The following is a 21,940-nucleotide window of genomic DNA, read 5'->3' on the forward strand; positions in this document are numbered from 1 at the left end:
CAGTTCCAAGCTGACAAGACCACAAGTCTTAATCAAAACAGTCACCTTGTGGTCTGATAAACAACAGAGCAGCAGCAGAGAGCGTCAGAGTCTCCGAGAGGCTGTCTATCATCCAGACAAGACGGGGATGACAACTGTCGAAAAGAACTGCTGTAATAGAGCTAGTGTGAGATACACCAAAAATCATTTTTGCTATACCATTTTATTTTTATAATGTTGACCTCAATAATACACCCCAGCTGCACTGTACAGTAGTAACGTGAGGGTATTTATAAAACTTTAGAGGACAAGGGGTCAATGTGAACAAAATGTTGAACATAACAGAGATTGATTTTTGTAATATATAAATATTAGTGATACGTGTAGGCAAGATGTATACCATAAAGTGTAATAAATTCACTATAGTAAACTGCTGAGCACCACAGACACACTGCAACCCCCTGTAGGTGTATAAGAGAAGCTGAATAGTGACTTTAACTTCCATAGAGTACAATAAGGTCAAAACACATTAGTCTATTATGTACCATGGGCTACTATGAACCTCCAAAAGAATATTAGAGTGAGGGTATTAAACTGGCTCAATAAATGTAACTAAAGTTACCAGCGGGCTAGTTAGCTATTTGCTATCTTCAATGAAATAATGAAATAAATTAATGACTACAGCATTTGCTCATTGCGACTGCCTTAACATTGAACACATTTGCCTGTCTTACTCTTTTCTTTCCTGTTAACCCCCCTCCAACACACACACACACACACACACACACACACACACACACACACACACACACACACACATCTTGCACCAACAAATCAAAGCTAACCAACTAACCTACACCTGCATGTACACGTCTGTATTAGCTCCCTACAGTAGCTCTAGATGTTTACCCCAAATAAAGAACATATTGAACAGCCAATGATACTCTCAATGCATAACTGAGGTTGTAGTCACTTTTCACTGCAGATGTGATCAAACATACCACATAAAGACTTGACAGGCTACAGTGCATCTGCTTCTTGTGTAGCTAAAGCAAGCTAGGCTGCTGTTGGCCTGGTCTCACGAAAGCATACAAATAATCTGAATGAATTCACCCCCTTTAGAACAGCAAAAATTTTTTTAAAAAAATCAGGAATAACTGATGCCACAAGGGGCAGAAATGCCAAAGTAATGTCAGGTCACATCATCATGAACCAGATACACACTATAACTTCCTGCAGGAATATATAGTAGGCCTATTCCTGTAGAGATTTATCGCTTGGGAAGTTCTGTTGCTATTTGCATTGGGGCACTGTTCGCCAAAATGCCACAGTACCCAACGTAACCATCTATAATTTAAAGTTATCGGTTATCAAGAAACCTAAATTGATCCGCTATAACTTGCAACAGCATACCATAGCCCATACACTAGGCCGCTATTCTGCTTCTTATCCCATTTATCCTTTCAAATTAGACAACCGGCTCTGACAGGCATCATAAACACTTCTCCAGGCATGCATCATGTAACACATGTAGTTAAAAAAGACACGGAGCAGCGCGTCCCCCCGCCGGATCACTGCAGTACCCTGCACCCAAATGCAGGCCGGCGTCCCTGCAAAAAAAAAAGAAAAGAAAAAACACCGTGCACCTCGACTCCTTGCTCTCACACTGGGAACGACAAAATAAAACGACATCCCATTGAGAAAGGAATCATCCTGACGTCTTTCTGTCGGCCTTACCTTCAGCTTCAGCGTCCGTTTTTTGGATTGGTTTTGTCCTCTTATACCAAGACGTCGTTGGGCTGAATCGATGAGAAGAGCGGTTTATCAATGGAGGAAACTGACGCTCCGCTTTTATTCCAGCAGGGTCTTCCCTCGATTAGTCCTTATTACAGGAAGAAGCGGTTTGTCAGGGTAATTACAGAAGCTGCCCGGGGAGTCTCTACCTTGGAAATGCAACGCCTTGGCGCATAAAAAGGGCGCTGTGTGCCTGCAGCGGTGACCGCCGGCAGGGAGATGCTGTCGGTGCTGAGGATGCGAGCCGGTGGTTTTGGCTGATGATGATATCCATAGAGGTCCCCGTTTCCACCTGACACAACCTCTCCTTCCTCCTCCTCCTCCTCTTCCTCTCCGCTGGTGATGCTGGAGATAAATATCAGCATTAGTGCAGTGAGAAGAGAGAGAGAGAGAGAGAGAGAGAGAGAGAGAGAGAGAGAGAGAGAGAGAGAGAGAGAGAGAGAGAGCTGGGGGGGAGTGGGCTGTCACTGTCAAATTTGAGCAAAAAGCCACAAGAGGCGTGTTTTACGCGTTTTACACATGGTTTTTACATCGTCACTTTACAGCAGCGAAAAAAATTCGAATGTTAAAAAAATACAAAGCCTATCGTTAAATAAAGGAACCAAAAAAAAAACTCTGTTTCAATCATTTTAGCTTCGCTCGTAATCACTCTGACCGATATTTAACTGCTGGTTTAGCTAGCTAGATTAAGGATTAAACCAAAGAGCCTCAACGTAACGCTAGCTTAGTTTCACATTTACAGCTGCTAGCTAGCTAGCTAAAACGTTAGCCTACCGGTACAACTGAAGTATCAATAGCTAACGTTACTGTTGTTATGACAAAAGTTTAACATACCTTAGGCATGGTTATTAAAATTATGTAATGATTACCGACTTACTAACTAGGTAATTAATTAACTAGTTAACTAGCTAGCTAAGTTCCGTAACTCGGTCTTCGTTAAAGTTAACCGGATATACTACTTTTCCCCGTTTTTAACCATAGACTACAGTCTGTTTTTAACTAACCACGCTAACCACGGTTTTCAAGCTTCTGTTCCACGAAGAAAAGGTGGGCGGGGCTCCGGAGTCCAGCTGTCAAGCCAATAAAAATCTAGTAATTTCCATCAAAATATTTAGATAACCATACATTACTAATAGTTAAACCTTTTCTGTTTTAAAGAACTGTCTTCTTGACCGGTTAATCACATGAAACAAGCTAACGGTATAATTTCAACAGATGCACGTGGTTAGATGTGTGCTATAACTGATGTAATGATCACTAGCCTACATTTAAAAAATACTGGGGTCATGAGACAAAGTCACTTCTTAGGAAATTATTGGTCCTTAAAATAAAGCATTAAAGTTTCCCTAACATTAAGATCTAAATATACTAAGTACAATTACCACCACGAATAACTGTAGAATGTAAACTCCTCCTACGGTTGCTAAAACCCCCAAATACCAAGAAAAATACAGATGCAACTCAACTTCAGTGTATTTATTTTTAACCTGCACACTTTGCAGGTTAAAATGTAAACATCTCACACACACACACACACACACACACACACACACACACACATACACACACACAGCACATCATTGGCCTCTGGCTCCCTGCAGGATTTGGACTGCCAATCGGTCTTACCACCAATATTTGAAAGCTGATAGAAAAATCAAGATGCAATTTTTAGAATAGTGTACCATGTGCAACCACAAATTTCCTTGAAATACCTCTTTAATTTAAGTGACAGAGTTCAGCTTTTGTGTTATATGCTGAGTCATTTCTTCTGGATCCAACTTTCGAGGTCTTCAAGTTTCTTTGAGAGTTTAGTCCCTGCAAAAATTCTGTGCAGAGGTCAGAACACACTAATTGTTGTGCTGGTACTGAATGAAATTGATCCTATTAAACCATTACATTCAGTTGTACATTGGTGACTTGTGAATTACATGTCTAATCATGAGTAGGCGTAGCAGACACATTTATATCAAGATCTCTAATGATAAAAAAAACAAACATGTTCCATTAGTTAAAAAATAATGTATTCAACATTTTCCTTCTACAGTTATTTTGTCTAGGTTTTAGGTTTTTCTTAATTTCTGTCTTCTGTTCTAAAATCAAGGAATAATTTCTTGTTGATGATTGTTCGCTTCAATATGAATCACCTATTATGAGCTGGGAACCAACACTGTTTAATAAATCCTCTTACAAACACAGAGGGATTTGGTGAGATGAATAGCATTTATTTGGAAAAAAATAATAATAATAAAGTGAGAGATTTTGGTGAAAATCTGACAAAACGTTCACCAGAAACAACAGATACCTCACAGCCCTGTTCCAGTGTATTAGTATACAAAAGTAAGATGAAGAACTAAGTGCACTTGACTTCACTCTCAAAGTGAGTCTGTTTTGGAAGCCTTGAGGAGATGTATTAAAAAAGAAGCATACAAGCAGGCCAGCCTCTCGTGTATTCCCCATATTACAAGCACAACTTGGGTATGTCAAAGAATTGGTTTGACCTTTTCTCAACAACTCTGCTCAAGAACCCTCTGCCAGTCTTACCCCTGAATCATCTCATATCCTTTAACATTTAAGGGCGGAACAAATACCAGTATTGGACAATTGTTCCCAGTTCCAAACCTTAGCAGGGTTTCTTTGCAGTAACTAAGCATAAGTAATATATTCTTTATGATTTAGATGGCATTTATAAACTAAGCACAAAAAGTAAGGAAATTTGTGTTTGGTAGATTATTTCTCTGTGGTAACCCTTTCAAATGGTGCCCCATTTGTAAGGAACATGCATTTGTGGGATAAGCAGCAGCGCTGAGTATGTGGGTTGCGCCCATGAAAAAATTGCCAAATCTTCTCTGCCAATGCCAAACAGCTTATTCTGCCATTGACTTGTTTGGTGTTTTGGTGGATTGGATGATTGAAGTTTGAAGAAACAAGACATATTGGCAATTTAACAATTTATTCATTTCACAAACAGGAGCCTCAGTAGCGTGTGGAAGAACCATACACAGCCACAACAGCCTGGCACCTCCTCCTCATGCTGGTGGTCACCAGCCTGGTCACACAATGCTGTGGGATGGCATCCCATTCTTCAACCAGCATTTGTCGCAAGTCAGCCAACGTGGTTGTGTTGGTCACTCTGGCACAAACAGCACGCCCAAGCTGATCCCACAAGTGTTCAATGGGGTTGAGGTCAGGACTGCTGGCAGGCCATTCCATCCTCTCTACTCCCACATTCTGGAGGTCTCTGATAAACCCCCCCCCCCCCTGTGGGGGCGAGCGTTGTCATCTTGGAGGATAGAGTTCGGTCCCAGACTGTGGAGATATGGGATTGCCACTGGTTGCAGAATCTCATCTCTATATCTCTCTGCATTGAGATTGCCTCCAATGATGACAAGCCTCGTTTTTCCAGTGAGGGAGATGCCACCCCACACCATCACACTGCCTCCACCAAAAGGTGTTACTCTATCGGTGCAGCAATCAGCATAGCGTTCTCCGCGTCTTCTCCACACTTTGACTCTATGATCCAACTGCCGTAGGCAGAATCATCCAATCCACCGAGTCGATCGTCCTCGAGATCTGACAACACACAAACACACGTAGCAGAGCTACCCATACCCATGTTTGTACTGTTGCTTAATTAAATAAAACATCAAAAGAGAGAAGTTGTCTCCGTCCGTGTTTTAAACAGACACACCTGGGGCGAAGTTGGAAACCAGAATCAGCTTTAAATACAGTCCTAATCTAGTCCTCACTAACACAGGCCCAATTATAGTATCTACATGAAAACTTCACTGTTGTTGCATGAAATGTGGTTTGTGTTTAGCCTACATCATCAGTTTCTATCATGTGAAATAAGAGGCTAAGTTGGCCTGGTGGCCAAGCTGCAGAGAGATGCTCCTCAACAGTGTGCTCCCCAGCAGTCAGCTCCCCCTGCTGTTCATAAGGTGCCTCTGCACCCCTTTTGTTTCAGACCCTCCCACCAGCCTTTGGGCCACGCCTCCTCATTTACATTGACATGTGTCAAGTCCAAATGAAAAGCCAATGTTAAATGGAAATTCAAAAGCCAAATATTAAATCCAAATGAAAATCCAATGTTAAATTGAAATCGAAAAGCCAAATATTAAATCCAAATTAAAAGCCAATGTTAAATTGAAATTCAAAAGCCAAATATTAAATCCAAATGGAAAAGCCAAATGGAAAATTAAAAAAAAATAGTAATATTTTTAATTTTATCTCACTTCGTTTTCTCTTTGGACTTTCAATTTCTCTTTGGACTTTCAATTTGAATTATGAATAAATATTTCCTCCATAAGTCACATCAAAGACTTTCAAGGGATACGAAGACTAGTAGAAATCAACAAAATGGGGTGCACTGGGCAGTGGTGGAAAGAAACTAAAAACTACAGAACACTATACTCAAGTACTGTGCTAAAGTAAAAATGTTAGTGTACTTTATTGTAGTATTTCCATTTTATGCTGGTTTATCCTTACTACATTTTGGAAGCAAATACCTTTTCCTCAACTACATTTATTTGACAACATCAGTTACTACATACTAGTCTTGTTTTGTGCTAAGTTCTGCTCTGCTTGTGTTGTCTTTCTTTCTTGTTTATTTGTATTTTAAAAGCCGTTTTTAACATCTAGGCCAGGGGACTACAGATGAAAGACAAGCCTTTTGGCTAATTCTGGCATTTTAAACTTTTAATTAATTTGCATTGTCCACTGTGGGGGAATACAAAATGTTGAATACAAAATGTTGTATCATGATAATCTGAAAACCTTCCAGGACCCCCTGGCAGAGTGCCATCGACTCCACTTTAAGAGACACTAGATTACACCATCCACCAGTATAAATAGTAGTTGAAATTAGTCCCACCTTTACCAGCTGCAACCAGGCTGCAACATTAAAGTGATGTAGCCATATCATCCAATATAGCCTATTATTCTGAAAAGGGCCGTTCTGCATGAGTAGCCTACTTTTACTTTTGGTAGCTAGCCTACTTTAAAAGTGCTCATATTATGCTCATTTTCAGGTTCATAATTGTATTTAGAGGTTATATCAGAATAGGTTTACATGGTTTAATTTCCAAAAAACACCATATTTTTGTTGTACTGCACATTGCTGCAGCTCCTCTTTTCACCCTGTGTGTTGAGCTCTCTGTTTTAGCTACAGAGTGAGACATCTCACTTTTATTCCATCTTTGTTGGGAGTCGCACATGCGCAGTAGCTAGGTAAGGACTACTAGCCAGTCAGAAGCAGAGTATCCGTGCAGATCCACCTGGCCGTGCGACATTTCTGTCGCGCCGCGCTCCACTTTATTCGTGTGACGTCAAGCGACTTTAATGCGCCCGCAAAGCATCCCGGGAAGGCGGCGCTGCATTTGAAAAAATGCTGTGTGTCAAAAAGCTGGCCGATGCCCATCTTTATGCAAATTAATCCATTGAACGCAACGCGACTATGCAATAGAAGTAGAACACAGGGGAGACTGGGGGTGGGTCCTTTGTTCTAGATGTCCTACTACAAAAATGCTCAGGAAACTTTAGTACCGAGTAGCGAAAATGGACGCGACACCATGCTTCAGTCGTGTTGCAAAAGTGGATCCGCAGTGTATGAGGGCGTACCACGCTAGCAGCTAGGCGAGCATTATAATGTGTGTTATATCAGAATAGTTTACATGGTTTAATTTTCAAAAAACACCATATATTTGTTATACTGCACATTGCTGCAGCTCCTCTTTTCACCCTGTGTGTTGAGCTCTCTGTTTTAGCTACAGAGTGAGGCATCTCACTTCTATTCCATCTTTGTTGGGAGTTACACATGTGCAGTAGCTAGGTAAGGACTACTAACCAGTCAGAAGCAGAGTATGAGGTCGTGCCACGCTAGCAGCTAGGCGAGCATTATAACGTGTGTTATAAAGTGATGCACGTTCGTCTCTGAAGTAAAGGCTGGACTACAATAGAGCTGTTTGGAGCAGTTTGTGAACAGTGTTTTCTGTTGGAGATGGTAAGTCCGTTTGGGGTGGACTTTGGGCTTTTTCACTTTGTAAACCTATAACACGCACTGTAGCAGCCTATTTTAAATTGTGGTATAGCTACTTTTACCTAAGTTGAAAATCTGAGTGATATGATGGTAGTCGTAACAGGAGTATGTGAGCAGCAGGGCTCCTTTAACTGTCCGTGTGGGAGGAGGAGTCTGAGCTGCGGAAGCGCCTCTCTTCCTGTCACTTAAAAGAGGCGTGTCTATGGTTTCTACACATGTCAAATGTGACTTTATAAGTGAAAGTATCTTCTGCGTCAAACACAGTTTGAACCTGAACCGACAAGTTGTTGCTGTGTCGTGGAACTCGCTTATTACAAATAATGTCGGACTCCATCAAAAACGTCGCGATATTTGGAGCCACGGGAATGACCGGGCTGGCCACCCTCCCGCAAGCGGTGGCTGCAGGTGAGGAATGAATATGAGAATAGAACAGAATAGAATATAATAGATAACGTATCGGTGCATTATGCTGATCAAACTGCGTACCGGGGAATGACAGTAAATCATTAATGTGTCCCAATAGGTTCCTATACTTTCAATTTCCGTTATTGTATTCAAATTGAGTTTGCAACACAGAGAAAAGAAATAACGTTAGGCTAGCTATAAAGTCTGTTGTCAAAGTTTTTACCCTCCAGTCTATGTAGCCTAGCTAATATGACGGTCCTGGGTTGGTCAAAAAGTAGGATAAACATGAGCTCATGGGAATCCACGTCATGTGAAAGTCTAAAAAGCTATCATAAAGTTGTTCAGCAGAAATTATTCACAATAACATAAAACAAAATATAAATTTAGACTTCACACTGTCGAGTTGTCCACATCTACTCAATGGATTTAGAGCTGGGCAACACATCAATATAATATCAATAACGTGATATGGGACTAGATGGGATGCTTATTGTAAAGTTGTTACATAGCTGATTTCTGAGCCTAGTCATAACATCATACCTTTTTTTCTCAAACTTTCCCTGTGTGTAAATGTCTTTGAAAACACAGTTAGTCCTCCTTAAGACATTATATTAGCAGCATGGATCCATATCAGTGTGTTTTAAAACTATGGTGATATTTGATTTTGTCTAAATCCACCTTTCGTAGGCTACTTTAATGTACACTTTTGAAGATATTAATCTCATGTTAACTTAAATCTAGTACTAATTGAATATTCTTTATTCATTCATTCTTTGCTCCAGTATTGGTTGTAATTCCCCAAAGATTTTCAAAAACATAAACTGTAGACAGACCGATACACTTGCACAAACACATTATGTTGCATGATTAATTTTGATTTAGCAGCATTTTCATTTCCCTTTTCCCTCCTCAACATGGGGCAAAAAAACCTGTTGTGTCATGGTAGACGTAACAGGTCAGTATTTTGCTGAGTCACACAGAGAGCTGATAGTAGAAGCTGTTCACTATCTCGCCTGTACAGGGAGGGTGGGATCACCTTCATGCAGTTGGTAAATTTATTACAGGAGCTTCTGGAAAATACTCTTTAATTCTAGCTCCGGTTTGAAAAAGTTGAAATCATGTTGTCCTGCTGAATTTTAATATCAGCCTTGCTATGTTTATATCACATGCAACAGTGAGGGTTGCCAACCAGGTGAAATGGTCGTTTGTCAATGTGTCACTAATCCCTACTCCTTTTATAGTAGTCACTACTTCTCATTCTCCCACACCTCCTGCCACTTTTCCACGGCCTTGATTGGACATTTCATGAGATTCTGCAAAAAGAAATCCTATGAATTTTAGGAAATATAACACTTGAAATGACATTAGGCTGCATTGTTATTGCAGATACAATGCAGCTGTAGTTTTTTTTTTTTAGGACATGTATTTGATGTGTAGGAATATCAACATGATGATGGTGTGAGTACCTGTTTCTGCTGCATCCCTGTTGTTTGGTTTCATTTCCGTTTTTTCCTCCATCAGGATACAGTGTGACAGTGCTGGTGCGGGACCCTACCAAGCTGCCTGCCGACCACAAGGTATCCAGAGTGGTGGTGGGAGACGTACTTAAGAAAGAGGATGTGATGAAGACCTTGGAAGGCCAGGACGCTGTTATCATCATCCTGGGCACCAGGAACAGCCTCAGTAAGGCTCCACAGTTTGACACACCACCGAGCAAACATTATAAGAGAAGAAAACTAAATGCAAAACAATTTTTTTAAAGTGCTCATATTATGCTCATTTTCAGGTTCATAATTGTATTTAGAGGTTATATCAGAATAGGTTTACATGGTTTGATTTTCAAAAAACACCATATATTTGTTGTACTGCACATTGCTGCAGCTCCTCTTTTCACCCTGTGTGTTGAGCTCTCTGTTTTAGCTACAGAGTGAGGCATCTCACTTCTATTCCATCTTTGTTGGGAGTTACACATGTGCAGTAGGCTACCTAGATAAGGACTACTAGCCAGTCAGAAGCAGAGTATGAGAGCGTGCCACGCTAGCAGCTAGGTAAGGACTACTAGCCAATCAGAAGCAGAGTATGAGAGCGTGCCACGCTAGCAGCTAGGTAAGGACTACTAGCCAATCAGAAGCAGAGTATGAGGGCGTGCCCTGACAGTACCTAGGTAAGGACTACTAGCCAGTCAGAAGCAGAGTATGAGGGCGTGCCACGCTAGCAGCTAGGTAAGGACTACTAGCCAGTCAGAAGCAGAGTATGAGGGCGTGCCGTGACAGTCCCTAGGGAAGGACTACTAGCCAGTCAGAAGCAGAGTATGAGGGCGTGCCACGCTAGCAGCTAGGCGAGCATTATAACGTGTGTTACAAAGTAACGCACGTTTGTCTCTGAAGTAAAGGCTGGACTACAACAGAGCTGTTTGGAGCAGTTTGTGAACAGTGTTTTCTGTTGGAGATGGTAAGTCCCTTTGGGGTGGACTTTGGGCTTTTTCACTTTGTAAACCTATAACATGCACAAAAAAGATATATGACACAATAAAGGAAAGGGAAAAAGCCAAAAAGCATAATATGAGTACTTTAAATATATTTTTTCTGTTTTTTGTTTTCTATCATAAAATAAGTTGTATCCTAGATGTAGACATACATCAATGGCATTGCATTAATTAAATAAAAAACGTAGCTTAGCTTTGTTGCTAAAAGTTGTATTGCTTAATTTGCACATTTCCTGTTGCTATGCTTTTTGCAGTCTTGGATTTTTTTATTTTCACACACACACTTTGGATTTGTCTATGTGGTTTTGAACTTGCTGTCCTAAAGTTGCAGCATTTCTCTTACTGTTGTTGCTTTGGACTGTTCTCACATATTTACACCACTGTTTGATTCTAGAAGTTTTCCTTGCATTGGTAAAGTACACGTTACATTATGTAACAGACCATGTTCACCTTACACAAGGATTGTAGTTTTTAAAATAGTGTAATAATGTAAAACATCCAATAGAGGTCGCCATAATACTTGACAACACATAGCCCTATGTGACGTCATTGTGTCAGTGTTACAATCTGAAACGCACTGTTTATTAAAAGGTGGACAGGATTTACATTATGTAAACCATGAGGATGGTATTAAGCAAAAGCAGCAACACTGTTATAAAAAATGTGTTATTTACAGTAAAAAGTCCTGCATTTAAAATTCAGTAACAGAACAGAACACACATTATTCATGCATTAACTTGTAAGAAGTCTTTTAATGTTTGTCTTTCAAATACATAAATCAATTTAATTTTATGGTTTCATGTATGTTCTTTACTGTGTAATAGAATAGCTCTCTGAAATACAGTGGAAAGAATATATAGTGTCACCCAGTAGAAGGTACCACTGTCTGAAACTATGCTCCAAGTACAGTTTTGGAATATTTAGTTACTTTCGACCTCCGTATGAATCTTATCTGATCTGTGCTCATCAGGCCCGACCACCATGATGTCTGAAGGCACCAAGAACATTGTTGAAGCCATGAAGGCTCGTGGGATCTGCAAGGTGGTCGGCTGCATGTCAGGTACAACTTTAGAAAAATGATAACAGAGTGGATGAGGTGGCCAAAGTTTGTGTTATGTGGCTGATCTGTTTTTGTTTTGTTTTTTTAAGTACATTGAAATATATTATGTTCACTCTTGTTTAAGACTCTGTTTGCTTCAGATGAGCAGTACATTAAGAGAAGTGTATTTGATATTTATTTAATTGCTCTTTCCTTCTAAAGAGTGATAATGACGTCTTTATCCGTATCCCTCCCAGCCTTCCTGCTGTGGGATCGCTCCAAAGTCCCGGCCCGTATGGTTGATGTGACAGAAGACCATGACAGGATGTTTAACGTGCTGAAAACATCTGGGCTGGACTATGTGGCTGTCATGCCTCCTCATATTGCTGGTCAGTAAGAAGTAGAAAACTTCAAGCTATAGTGCGTAGTTTCTGTCTCCCCCATGAGGAATTCTAAGTAATGACAACAAAACTGTGGCGCGTCCACATGATACAAGCCTAACATGACAAAAGGTTACGCACTAAAGCTTTAAGAGCTTTATTGCAAACGAAAGTGAAAGAAAACTTGTTGCCTGCATAAAGGTGCTGCAGTCAGCCAATCTGGTTCAATTCAATTTAAATAACATAGTAATGCATTGCATAACGCTGTGCTGTAATAAAGTCATTACATTGTTGACATTTATTTTGGAATTATGGATTGCAAGTTGCACTTTTTTATGAGCTACATGAGTTTTGTGATTGTACTGTATGCTCTGCAACTGCAGATAGAGAGAGTGTGAATGTGTTTTCTTATGTTTTATGAAGTTTTTGTTTTCGGTCTCGCTCCCTCCAGACGACCTTCCTCTGACAGAGAGTTACATGGCGGCGGAGAGCATGCTAAAAGGAAGAGCCATCTCTAAACATGACCTGGGACACTTCTTCGTCAAGTGTCTGTCCACCTCCGAGTGGGACGGAAAGACGGTCGGAGTGTGGGGAGAGTATAAATAGGTGGTGGCCGTTCTTAATTTCCATAAAAAAAACACTGAAGAGAAAATACTTGTTTATGACTTTAAGACTTGGAGATAAATGAAGAACTAATGTCTGTGTAGATTTCAACTACTTGTGTGTTGTTATATACCCCATATGCTTTCCTGTGTTCACCTTTTATGATCATGACTGAGCAACTTTTTCTTTGCTCGTAATATTTTTGTACTTATTTCAATTTCATCATCGGCTGCACCGAGGATACATTTAAACAAGTGCCAATGTACTGCTGCGTTAGCTGTAGCTGTTTGCATCGCTTTACATCAGTGGTGTCTTTAACCATCTTTACGTACTGAATGTTTGATTTCCTATCATTGAAAATAAAAGACTTTATTGTACCAAAGGTTGTGCTGAAAGAGTCAAGTGTCAAGTGAATGAGCACTGCAGGCTCTTGTTGCTAGAGTCACAAAACAACTATGATAATAAATAGTATAATACTATTTTATCATCTATATCATTTACATTAACGCTTTACAAAACAAGAGGGAATGAGTAATTCAGTAGATCAGTGTACTCGGATAACTTATTGAAAGTACTGTTGCTTTTAGTGAAAAGATGGAGTACTTGTGTCTTAAACTACTAAGTAAAAAGTAGCTCTTACATAGGTAGATTTGGTCATTCTGACAAGAAGCATTTCAATGTAAAGCACTTTACCAACCAAGGTTGAGCCATAACAGCAATCCAGTGAGCTACACCATGATTCTCACCTTTTACTTAAATTGAGCACGTATTTTAAAATTCTTTTATGACAAAATAACTGATTTTTAGAATGAAATAAAAGGACATCTATATGTACATATATATGGAATAACTAGATAAAACAACAATGAAATACTATTGGATGCAGGTTTAGAAACCAGTATAATACATATTCATGAACTAGTTAGATGTAGGCTAAATCTATGAAAGGTTGACAGTTTGTACAGTTGCAGTACAAGCTGTACAATTATCTAACTGGGTCGGACCAGTGTTGTTATTGGTTTTGGTATGAAAATACTTGCACAGCCACTAGTCTCTCTCTGTCTGTCTCCTACAGTTCACCTCATGTGAGTATATATCCTTTCAAAAGGACAACCAGTTAGTCAGATGAGTGGCATGTCTAGCTGTTGTGCAACCACAATGTGCAACTCCCTCTGACAAAATGTGTCAAGTGGCTCAAGGGCAGTTAAAACCGGAAACCTTTTTGTCCTTCAAAATAAAACCAGCATTTTTTTTTTAAGGATAGATACTGCTGTCTGGCTGTATCCCATTGTAGTTTGCTACCACTTTAACGCATACAGTACATCATTGGTCAGTATAGCACTTAAAAAACACAGCAATTCCAGTTGTATTATATTATTATATAAGGGCTCTGATTCCACAAAATGGTACGACAGACTCCTTTGTTTTATTTTGACAGAGAACAGGAAGCTGTTTTATGTTATAACTAGTGTTAACGTGTTCTTCTTTGCTGTCCAATGCACGGGCCGAGGAGGAGCTAAAGCTGTTTTTCAAAGTTGACTCGCTAGTTCTTCGTGTGGCTTAAAGTCAAGTGGAGGAATTGAAATCGAAAGAGTAATCTTTGACAAGTTAAAGGTACTTCAGTAGAAGTTGTATCTAGTGCTACTGGCCGTCTTCCTTCCTGGCGACAGCTGCTCTCAGGTAATTACTATATTTATTACAATAACGTCAACTCTCTCTCTGAAATAAGACTGATTTGGACAACTGGAACTTGAATTAAAGAGTTAAAACGACTTTTCCTTTTGGCCTGTACATGTGTAGGATGTAGACTTTAAACAATGTTTTGCTTTGTCGATATGTATAGAAATCGTCAGCGAAATGTGAACATTTTTAAATCTGTTTTATTGTTTTGATTCATGATCGGTTCAGTAGCCTTATAACTTTAACATGAAATAAGGCGCGCACACACACACACACACACACACACACACACACACACACACACACACACACACACACACACACACACACACACACACACACACACACAGGTACTTATTTAAAGGCAATATGCGGATGGGAATCCCTCTTCTGGTGGTGATGTAATCATTTAGGAATTAGTGCTATGAACATACCTAATGATAAGCTTGACAATCCGGTCTGTGCGGAAATTAATCAGAGCGGGAGTGAATTTACAGGTCTACATATTATATGAATCGTGATATTCTTAATAATATATTTGCCATATATATAATTAACCGTATGTTTTGTAAGGTCAAATTATTATGATTGTATGTCCTTCAGCGCGCTTTGGAGGAGGGTCTGGCAAAGCGAGACTAGATTGTATGTGACATCCATAAACTTCATATCCCAGAATGCCTTTCGGTACATCCAGCCCCCAACTGGAACCTTTGCGTGGTAAAACTTAAATCACGGGCGGGAGAAGACCGAGTCAGTCGGTTGGCGAAGTTGTAGCGTTTAAAGTTTTAAACCGAAAGTTGGAAATAGTTTTTTCCACCGCTGACTCATTTTCCAATGAGTTGAATACAACGTTGGATTGTTTTTTTTGGGGTCGAAGAGGAGGCAAGATAACGACATTTTAAGCAACGTTATCGACTGAACTTAACGTTACCAAGGAGAGACGGGGAAGTGATTCAACAGGTCTGTTTGCTCAAAGATAAATTAACGTTACAGTTACACTGTGTGTAACGTTTAACACCATTTTACTAAGTGTGTTAAACTTCGTTATTTGATTTCGTCTCGTTAATCAAGATAATTCAAGTCAGTAAACGTTATTCAATGGCCTCATCTGAGAAGGTCTAACGTTAAAAGTTTCCCTCCTATACCAGTGTTTGTGATGGGGGTAACGTTACCCTAGGGCTACTTTGAAGTACTGCAGGGTAACGTTACGTCCGTTTTTATGTTAAGTTCATTTAAAAAAAAATGAGTCTTGTAACGTTAAAGATCCAATCACAATGTTTGTTTACAATAACTTCCGATAAAACTTCCCGTAACGTTAACGTTACATTCAGTTTTACGGCGCTGAGCCAACAGGGACGAGGATCAACTGCATAACGTTAACGTTAATTCATTTAAAATGCATGTTTGATTCTTTCATATGTCAACACTTTAACTAACGTTGGGTTGGAGACCAATGTACCTGTATGGCCACAGACTAAAGAACCACCCAAACTAACAGTTTAGTCCGACCGGTGGGCGGTGAAATGTTGCTGTTCCTAACACTAGATTTGGTTTAGCAAAGACACTAGCAAGGAATGTAACGTTACAGAAAATAACGGACTGTACGCCAGATAGGTCGGACCACCGTGTTTAGCTGACGTTATATTAGCTATAGCTATATCTTTAAACGTTACAGAACCGCAGTCCTACACGATGAAGCTAACGTTACAACCCCCAAAACCACATTTAACCAACGTTAACTTAACAATGGATGACTAAGCTAGTGTTAAAAGAAAACCTCGATGAACGCATTGCTTTACATCACTTTAAGGTAACTGAGTTATTTATTTAGAAGGTATCATCTTCGTGTTTTCAACAGCTAGATAATCCAAACGTAGCTATCTATTAACTAATGTTAAATACAGTTATTTGCCAAATCATTCTGCCGAATTTGAATATACACAAAGCCCAAAGAAAATCCATTTATTTAAATGAATGAATCTGAAAACTTTCTCATGGACCCCCTAGCAGAGTGCCAGGACCCCACTTTGAGAATCACTGATTTAAAGCACTTGCTGTTCATGTATTACCACAAGCAGTTTACCTTTTAACATGCTTACTGCTGCCCTCACTATCCACTGTCTCAGTCTATGGCTGCAACTTTTTCTTTTCTACTGATTATAGGCCATAAGATTAGAAAATGACAAATGTTTACCACAGGCCGCAATAGCCCAAATTAATGTCTTAGAATAGGAAAAGTAAAAAAAAAAAAGAAAATCAAGCAAATCCTCCTAATCTTTGAGAAGCCTTAATGTTTATTTGTACCATATTAAATTTCCATGGATGCTTATCTCATCGGCATTTTAATATTATTCTTTATTTACTGCTGTGTGTGTGCGTGCGTGTGTGTGTGTGTGTGTCAGTCAGACGTTGTTGGGTGAACATACAGATGTTTGTTTTTATGTTTGTGTGTTTTTTTTAATATTACCTGTTGACTGCAGACGATCCAAGAACATTTTCTGTGTGAACAGACAAAGTTTTATCTTATATAGAGATGGTCCGATACCATTTTTTGCTTCCCGATGCCGATTGTGATACCTGAACAAACACAAACAATGAATGCCACAGAACTTTCTTTTATTATGCAGTTTGACAGTCAGTTATAAAGGAAAAAGAACATAAATGAACTAAATTTACTTTAACGTAGATTTTCTTTAGGGCTTTATTACGTGGTATCGGATCGGTGCATAAACTCCAGTACTTCCCGTTACCGATACCAGCGTTTTAGGCAGTATCGGTATCGGAACATCTTATTCCATATTTATGTTATGAGAATTTCAAAAATCCCTTACTACGACACTGAGAAAGTGATCATCCACTAAATATCAACAGTAGATGATTTTCTTTAGCAGCAATACAAGTCAACTTAACGGTTTTACCCTTCCTCCACAGTTTAAAGATGATCATGAAGGGGCAGAAGCGTAAACACCCACCAGAGGACGTGGAGGTTTCAGACCCGAGCAGCCCTACCTGGGAGAGCCAGCGCCAGTTTGTGTTCTCAGTTTCCCTGAACAAGTATCAGCGTGGCCAGGAGCTACCTGAACCCAGCCTGCGGCGGTCTGTTCTGATAGCCAACACGCTGCGGCAGGTCAGCCATGAGGCTTGTAGGGTGCCCTCTGTAGACATGGAGGTGCCACAACCACTTTGTAGCTCTTCATCTGAACTTCAGGAGAGTACTTTTACTGGAGTCGAAGCAAAACATCACTCTGCAGTGATGTTGTCTAACAGCCACTCAGCTCTTGTCAGCTGCCCTGTGGTTTCTTTGAATAACTTGTCAAATTGTGCCACAAGTAGGTCTCCTGCAACTTGCCACTTAAGTGCGTCAAATGTCCCTCTGTCTGTCAAAGACGAAGATGAGGACTGGGGATCGATGTCCACGGATTCCGATTTCTCCCTTTCAGCTGCCATCTCCTCCATTCTCACTGCACTGGACTCTACCATTGACGGGAGCCCACAGGCAGCTCCACGGACACCTCTCAGGTCCTTGGAGAACCTGTCGGGGCCCTCTGATGGCGGCGTGGCATGGGGGAAACAGGCAGTCCGAGGTAACGGGGGAAGCTGGGAGCAGCAGGAAGAGTTGAGGGTGCCGGAGAGCAGCGTGGAAGTGATGAGGTCCAGCTACCTCAGTGAGGTCACTGTGGAGGATTTGTTCCAGGATATAGACACGTCCCTGCTGGAGAGGGACATGGGAGTGCTTGGGCTCCGAGGCAGTGGAGGTGGATACCAGGCCGGGGACGATCTGTTACGGTATCTGCAGCCTTTCTCCTCCTCCTTCCCCCCCTCAAACCCCTTCTCTCTCTCTCTCAACCACAATCTAAAGTGCCTGCCTTCGTTCTCCTCATTCTGCCCATTGTCTTCCTCGTCCTCCTCTTCGCCAGCCTTCCTTAGTCCGAATCTTGTGAGAGAAGGACTCGAGCTGGAGCATCTGATGGAGATCCTGGTTGAGTCCTGATTGCTTCAACGTCCTCATACTGTAAGGAAGTAACCTGAACACCCATTAACATAAATTAGTGGACAAAAAACCCGGAATATTCACTTTGTTGTTTTTATATATTGCTGAAGAAATAGTGTATTATGGGCTTTAGAAAGTAGTAAGAATGCTCTAGAAATGTAGAAATGGTAAGACAGGAAATGCTCCATAGGTGGGCGTGCATGTGGAGTAGCGGTGATGCGCGTGGCAGCTTTTTGTGCAACATGAATTGTTTCTGTTTCCCGGCAGAAAGGGAGTAAAGCGATGCGTAAGCCAGATAAAGCTGCGTTTTTTTTTTTTCACAATGGCTGAGCCAATGAGTCAGTGCATAATGAACTGGTGAAAAAGCGGCTTTACTAGAGCTTTGAGTGTGACTCGGCTAGTTGGAACTAGGGAAGGGAGGTATCTGATTAGAAAACTAATAAAGACTTATTCAGCAAATGAGAAGGATCATCAGATCATCAGTCACGTACTGGTGCTGATTCATGCAGTGGACTGAACTTTGGGCGACTCATGGGATAAATCCCTTAAAACGCCAGCGTAACAACGTTAACGTGAGTTCCGAGAGAATGTGATTTGGCTGGTGTTTGAAGGAGAACGGTTGAACCAATATACCTATTGGTCAAACTTCTGTGAAGAAATCTTTTAACCTCATATTTATCAATCAGTTCTAACAGGGGCGTGGTATCGGGTGCTAAAGGCCCTGACGCAGCAACCAGACGGCCGACCGGCGGCAGAAGAGGCAGTCGGACCGACTGCCTCCCCGAGTTGGTCAAAGAAGTGCCTCGGAACACACCGAAGCGACACCGAATTGAGCGTACGTTCTGCGCGTGTGCAAGACGTAATTCGTCTCCATAACAGCATTTTGTCGCCCAAAAAGAATTATTGGACGAACACGCCACGTGGGTCTGGTTTCTCCCCGACCATAATGGCGGCTTCGTTCGGAATACAATCTCATATTTTACAAAAACAGTTCACCGAAACGTGTTTCTGAAAACCTTTTTAAGCGAGAAATAGGCCATGCAATTGCTGAATCTGTCTTCATTTCAGATCAACAATGGTCAGTTTAAAAGGCGTTCGTCGCGCTCATCCCGCTCGTCATTTCCGGCAATCTGTCATTGAGTCCGACTGCCCGCTGGCCGATTCAACATGTCCAATCGGCCCAAACGACGGCACGGAACACATCGAACAGACTCGGGTCACCGACCTCGCCAGACTGTCCGACGGCCGATAATCAGGTTGGTGTGTCAGCGCCTTAAGAGATCAGGTCAGGATTTCGAACAGTAGGAGCACACAAGGGAAAATGTGCTTTCTAGTCAGAAGAAATCCACAGTGTTTTATTCAGATACAAAGAAGAAAATGTAAGTCTAAGTGTGTATAATTGTTGAAGATTATCGTTAAATGGGCGATTCTTCTTTGTATCCATCAGTTATATTTCAGTAACTAGTAGTTGGAAGTACAGTATGATTGCACAGTAACACGTGGCGTGTTCTGTAATTTCTACATGCACAGTCCGGCTCAAAAAGAGTATTTCATGTCTTTTAATAGATGCTTTTATTCAAAGAGCCTTTACAGTACTGTGATTGGATACAGCCCATCGTCATGGGTTTTAATGGGACCATACGGGGCCACTGTAGGGGTCACTTTAGCTCAAGTCACAACCACTACGCAACAGCTTCTGTTGTACAGATGTAATAATATTGATCAGTGGTGGTGGGCGATTAGCATCATGCTGCGAGCCACATTGGCTGACGGAGTCCAGGTGGTGCCGACTTCCACCCTGTGAACAGTTGTTCACTCATCAGTAGGTCAGGTTCTGCTCGTTTTAGTGGGGTTCACATGTTTGGTCTGGTTTACATCTGAATTATTGCACTTTTGTTATTAATATGCATTTCTAAGTCATGTGAGCATGTGGTTTGTCTTTTACTCTGTATTTATTAAGCAGTGGTAACATTACAGGTAAGATTTGCCTATAAATAATAAAGTGGAGTCCTATAACATGTTCTGCTAATGTATATTGTTTTAAAGAAAAACACTTAAGGAAAGGTGTTATGACTGTAACTTAACCAGCCCTTATGTTGGTCCAGCATTTAAACCAACACTGCTGAACTGTGTGACAGGGGAAACGCTGAGATACGTTGTTTGAGAAAGCACATGATGCCCGTTTGACAGGCTTTTATCCCGTTTATGGATCAAAGTTGCTTTCTATGCAAAGGTCCTTTGTGAATAGCTGGGCTGCAGTCTGAAACTATTGTTAAATGGCATATTTTGTTAACGAGATGACTAATTATTTAATTTCATACCACATTTGACAATTTTCTAATGTTATATTAATGTACCGTCATGGCAGTTATTTTATTTACTTTTATTTTCTCTACAAATATTTTTAATGGTTATGTTTTGAAATCGAGGGCAGAATGCCTGGACACTATGTATTTAGACTTTGTTTTTTTTTAAAGAAGGCAAATGTGTTTCACCATAATGTTTTGAATAAAATGTGAAAATTAAATCATGCTGTATTTTCTTTGTTCAACATAATGTATTCATTATATTATAAAGTTCATGTTATAGCAGGTATTTGACAGTTTCGGAAATGGATGCGGAGACTGAACATAAACATGAATTTTCGATTCAGAAACGATTCTCGATTTAAAAAAAAAAAAAAAAACTTCACAGTATGTAAATGTAGTTACTTTTCCCATGTGATTGCAGTAGATATACCATTTAAAAATAAATTCTAATTCACGTAGATAGCTTCTCCTACAGTCACTCCACTCTAGAAACGAGAAAGCAATCACTTTAAGATTTATTTTTTTTGGTCACTCTTAAAAGACATACTGTACTTTAATGCTCTCAGACACTTGAGCCAAATATCCACGTCATACTATACATACCTCATTTCATAAGGGACTTGACCCAGTGTTGGATTCTGCTCTCAGGGCACATACCCTTGAACAAAACAAGGAACCTTTTCTTGCTGGGTTTTATGTATGGACAGTTTCAAGTTCTTAATGTCTTTAACCCTCCTGTTGTCCTCGGGTCAAATTTGACCCATTTTCAAAAAGTTTCTATGTCAAAAATTTGCGTTTCTTTCAACCAAAAAATAAATAAAAAAATAACATTGATGTTCCATACAACTATTAATCTTCACAAGTAAAATAAATGATCACTCCACTACTTTCATTGTTTTATTCAATTGTATAGCTTTTGGGAAAAAAAGAAATGACAAAAAATGTTGGAAAAAGCTTCAAAAATGTCAATAAAAGCGCAGAAAGGAAAAAAAGACAAACATTGAAAAAATGTGACAAAAGTGTGGAAAAAGACGATCAAAATGTTTGAAAAAAACAAAACAGAAAAACTAAAAGTTGCACGGTCGACGGGAAGACAACACGAGGGTTAAAACACATACCGGTATGTCTGTCACAACGCTCGACAGACTTTTCAAACTGCACAGGTCATGCATATTTCAAGTTTATGGTACAAACTATCTCATAGAAGTAGAGGATGACATGCATTATGAGAACAAACTAAT

The 21,940-nt window shown here is 40.2% G+C and overlaps 3 protein-coding genes across 5 annotated transcripts in view; 2 read left to right on the plus strand and 1 right to left on the minus strand.

Annotated features, from left to right (window-relative positions):
* LOC116053110 (spectrin beta chain, non-erythrocytic 4-like) overlaps window positions 1–2,767 on the minus strand; it is a 107,471-nt gene extending 104,704 nt beyond the window's left edge. The window contains exons 1-2 of the mRNA XM_031304028.2: window positions 2,608–2,767; window positions 1,717–2,118 (exon numbers count right to left, since the gene is read on the minus strand). The gene's annotated coding sequence lies outside the window, so the exon portion shown is untranslated. The remainder of the gene's footprint in view (window positions 1–1,716; window positions 2,119–2,607) is intronic.
* Window positions 2,768–7,951: 5,184 nt separating this feature from the next.
* Window positions 7,952–13,101, plus strand: blvrb (biliverdin reductase B). Its single transcript, XM_031304324.2, has 5 exons — window positions 7,952–8,212; window positions 9,734–9,895; window positions 11,668–11,757; window positions 11,994–12,125; window positions 12,568–13,101. Exons 1-5 carry the CDS (start codon window positions 8,128–8,130, stop codon window positions 12,720–12,722), a joined length of 624 nt encoding a protein of 207 aa, XP_031160184.1. The 5' UTR covers window positions 7,952–8,127; the 3' UTR covers window positions 12,723–13,101.
* Window positions 13,102–14,181: 1,080 nt separating this feature from the next.
* On the plus strand, window positions 14,182–19,185 carry sertad3 (SERTA domain containing 3). Of its 3 annotated transcripts, none has more exons than XM_031304323.2 (2): window positions 14,182–14,399; window positions 17,331–19,185. In XM_031304323.2, the coding sequence occupies exon 2, from the start codon at window positions 17,338–17,340 to the stop codon at window positions 18,388–18,390; it is 1,053 nt and encodes a 350-aa protein (XP_031160183.1). In that variant the 5' UTR covers window positions 14,182–14,399; window positions 17,331–17,337; the 3' UTR covers window positions 18,391–19,185. The 3 variants fall into 3 exon arrangements, with proteins under 3 accessions (XP_031160183.1, XP_035856928.1, XP_031160182.1); XM_036001035.1 differs by lacking the exon at window positions 14,182–14,399 and adding an exon at window positions 15,004–15,375; XM_031304322.2 differs by lacking the exon at window positions 14,182–14,399 and adding an exon at window positions 15,005–15,359.
* The last annotated feature ends 2,755 nt before the right edge of the window (window positions 19,186–21,940 follow it).

The sequence above is a fragment of the Sander lucioperca genome, chromosome 5 (genome assembly GCF_008315115.2).
Source record: "Sander lucioperca isolate FBNREF2018 chromosome 5, SLUC_FBN_1.2, whole genome shotgun sequence".
Taxonomy (NCBI): domain Eukaryota; kingdom Metazoa; phylum Chordata; class Actinopteri; order Perciformes; family Percidae; genus Sander; species Sander lucioperca.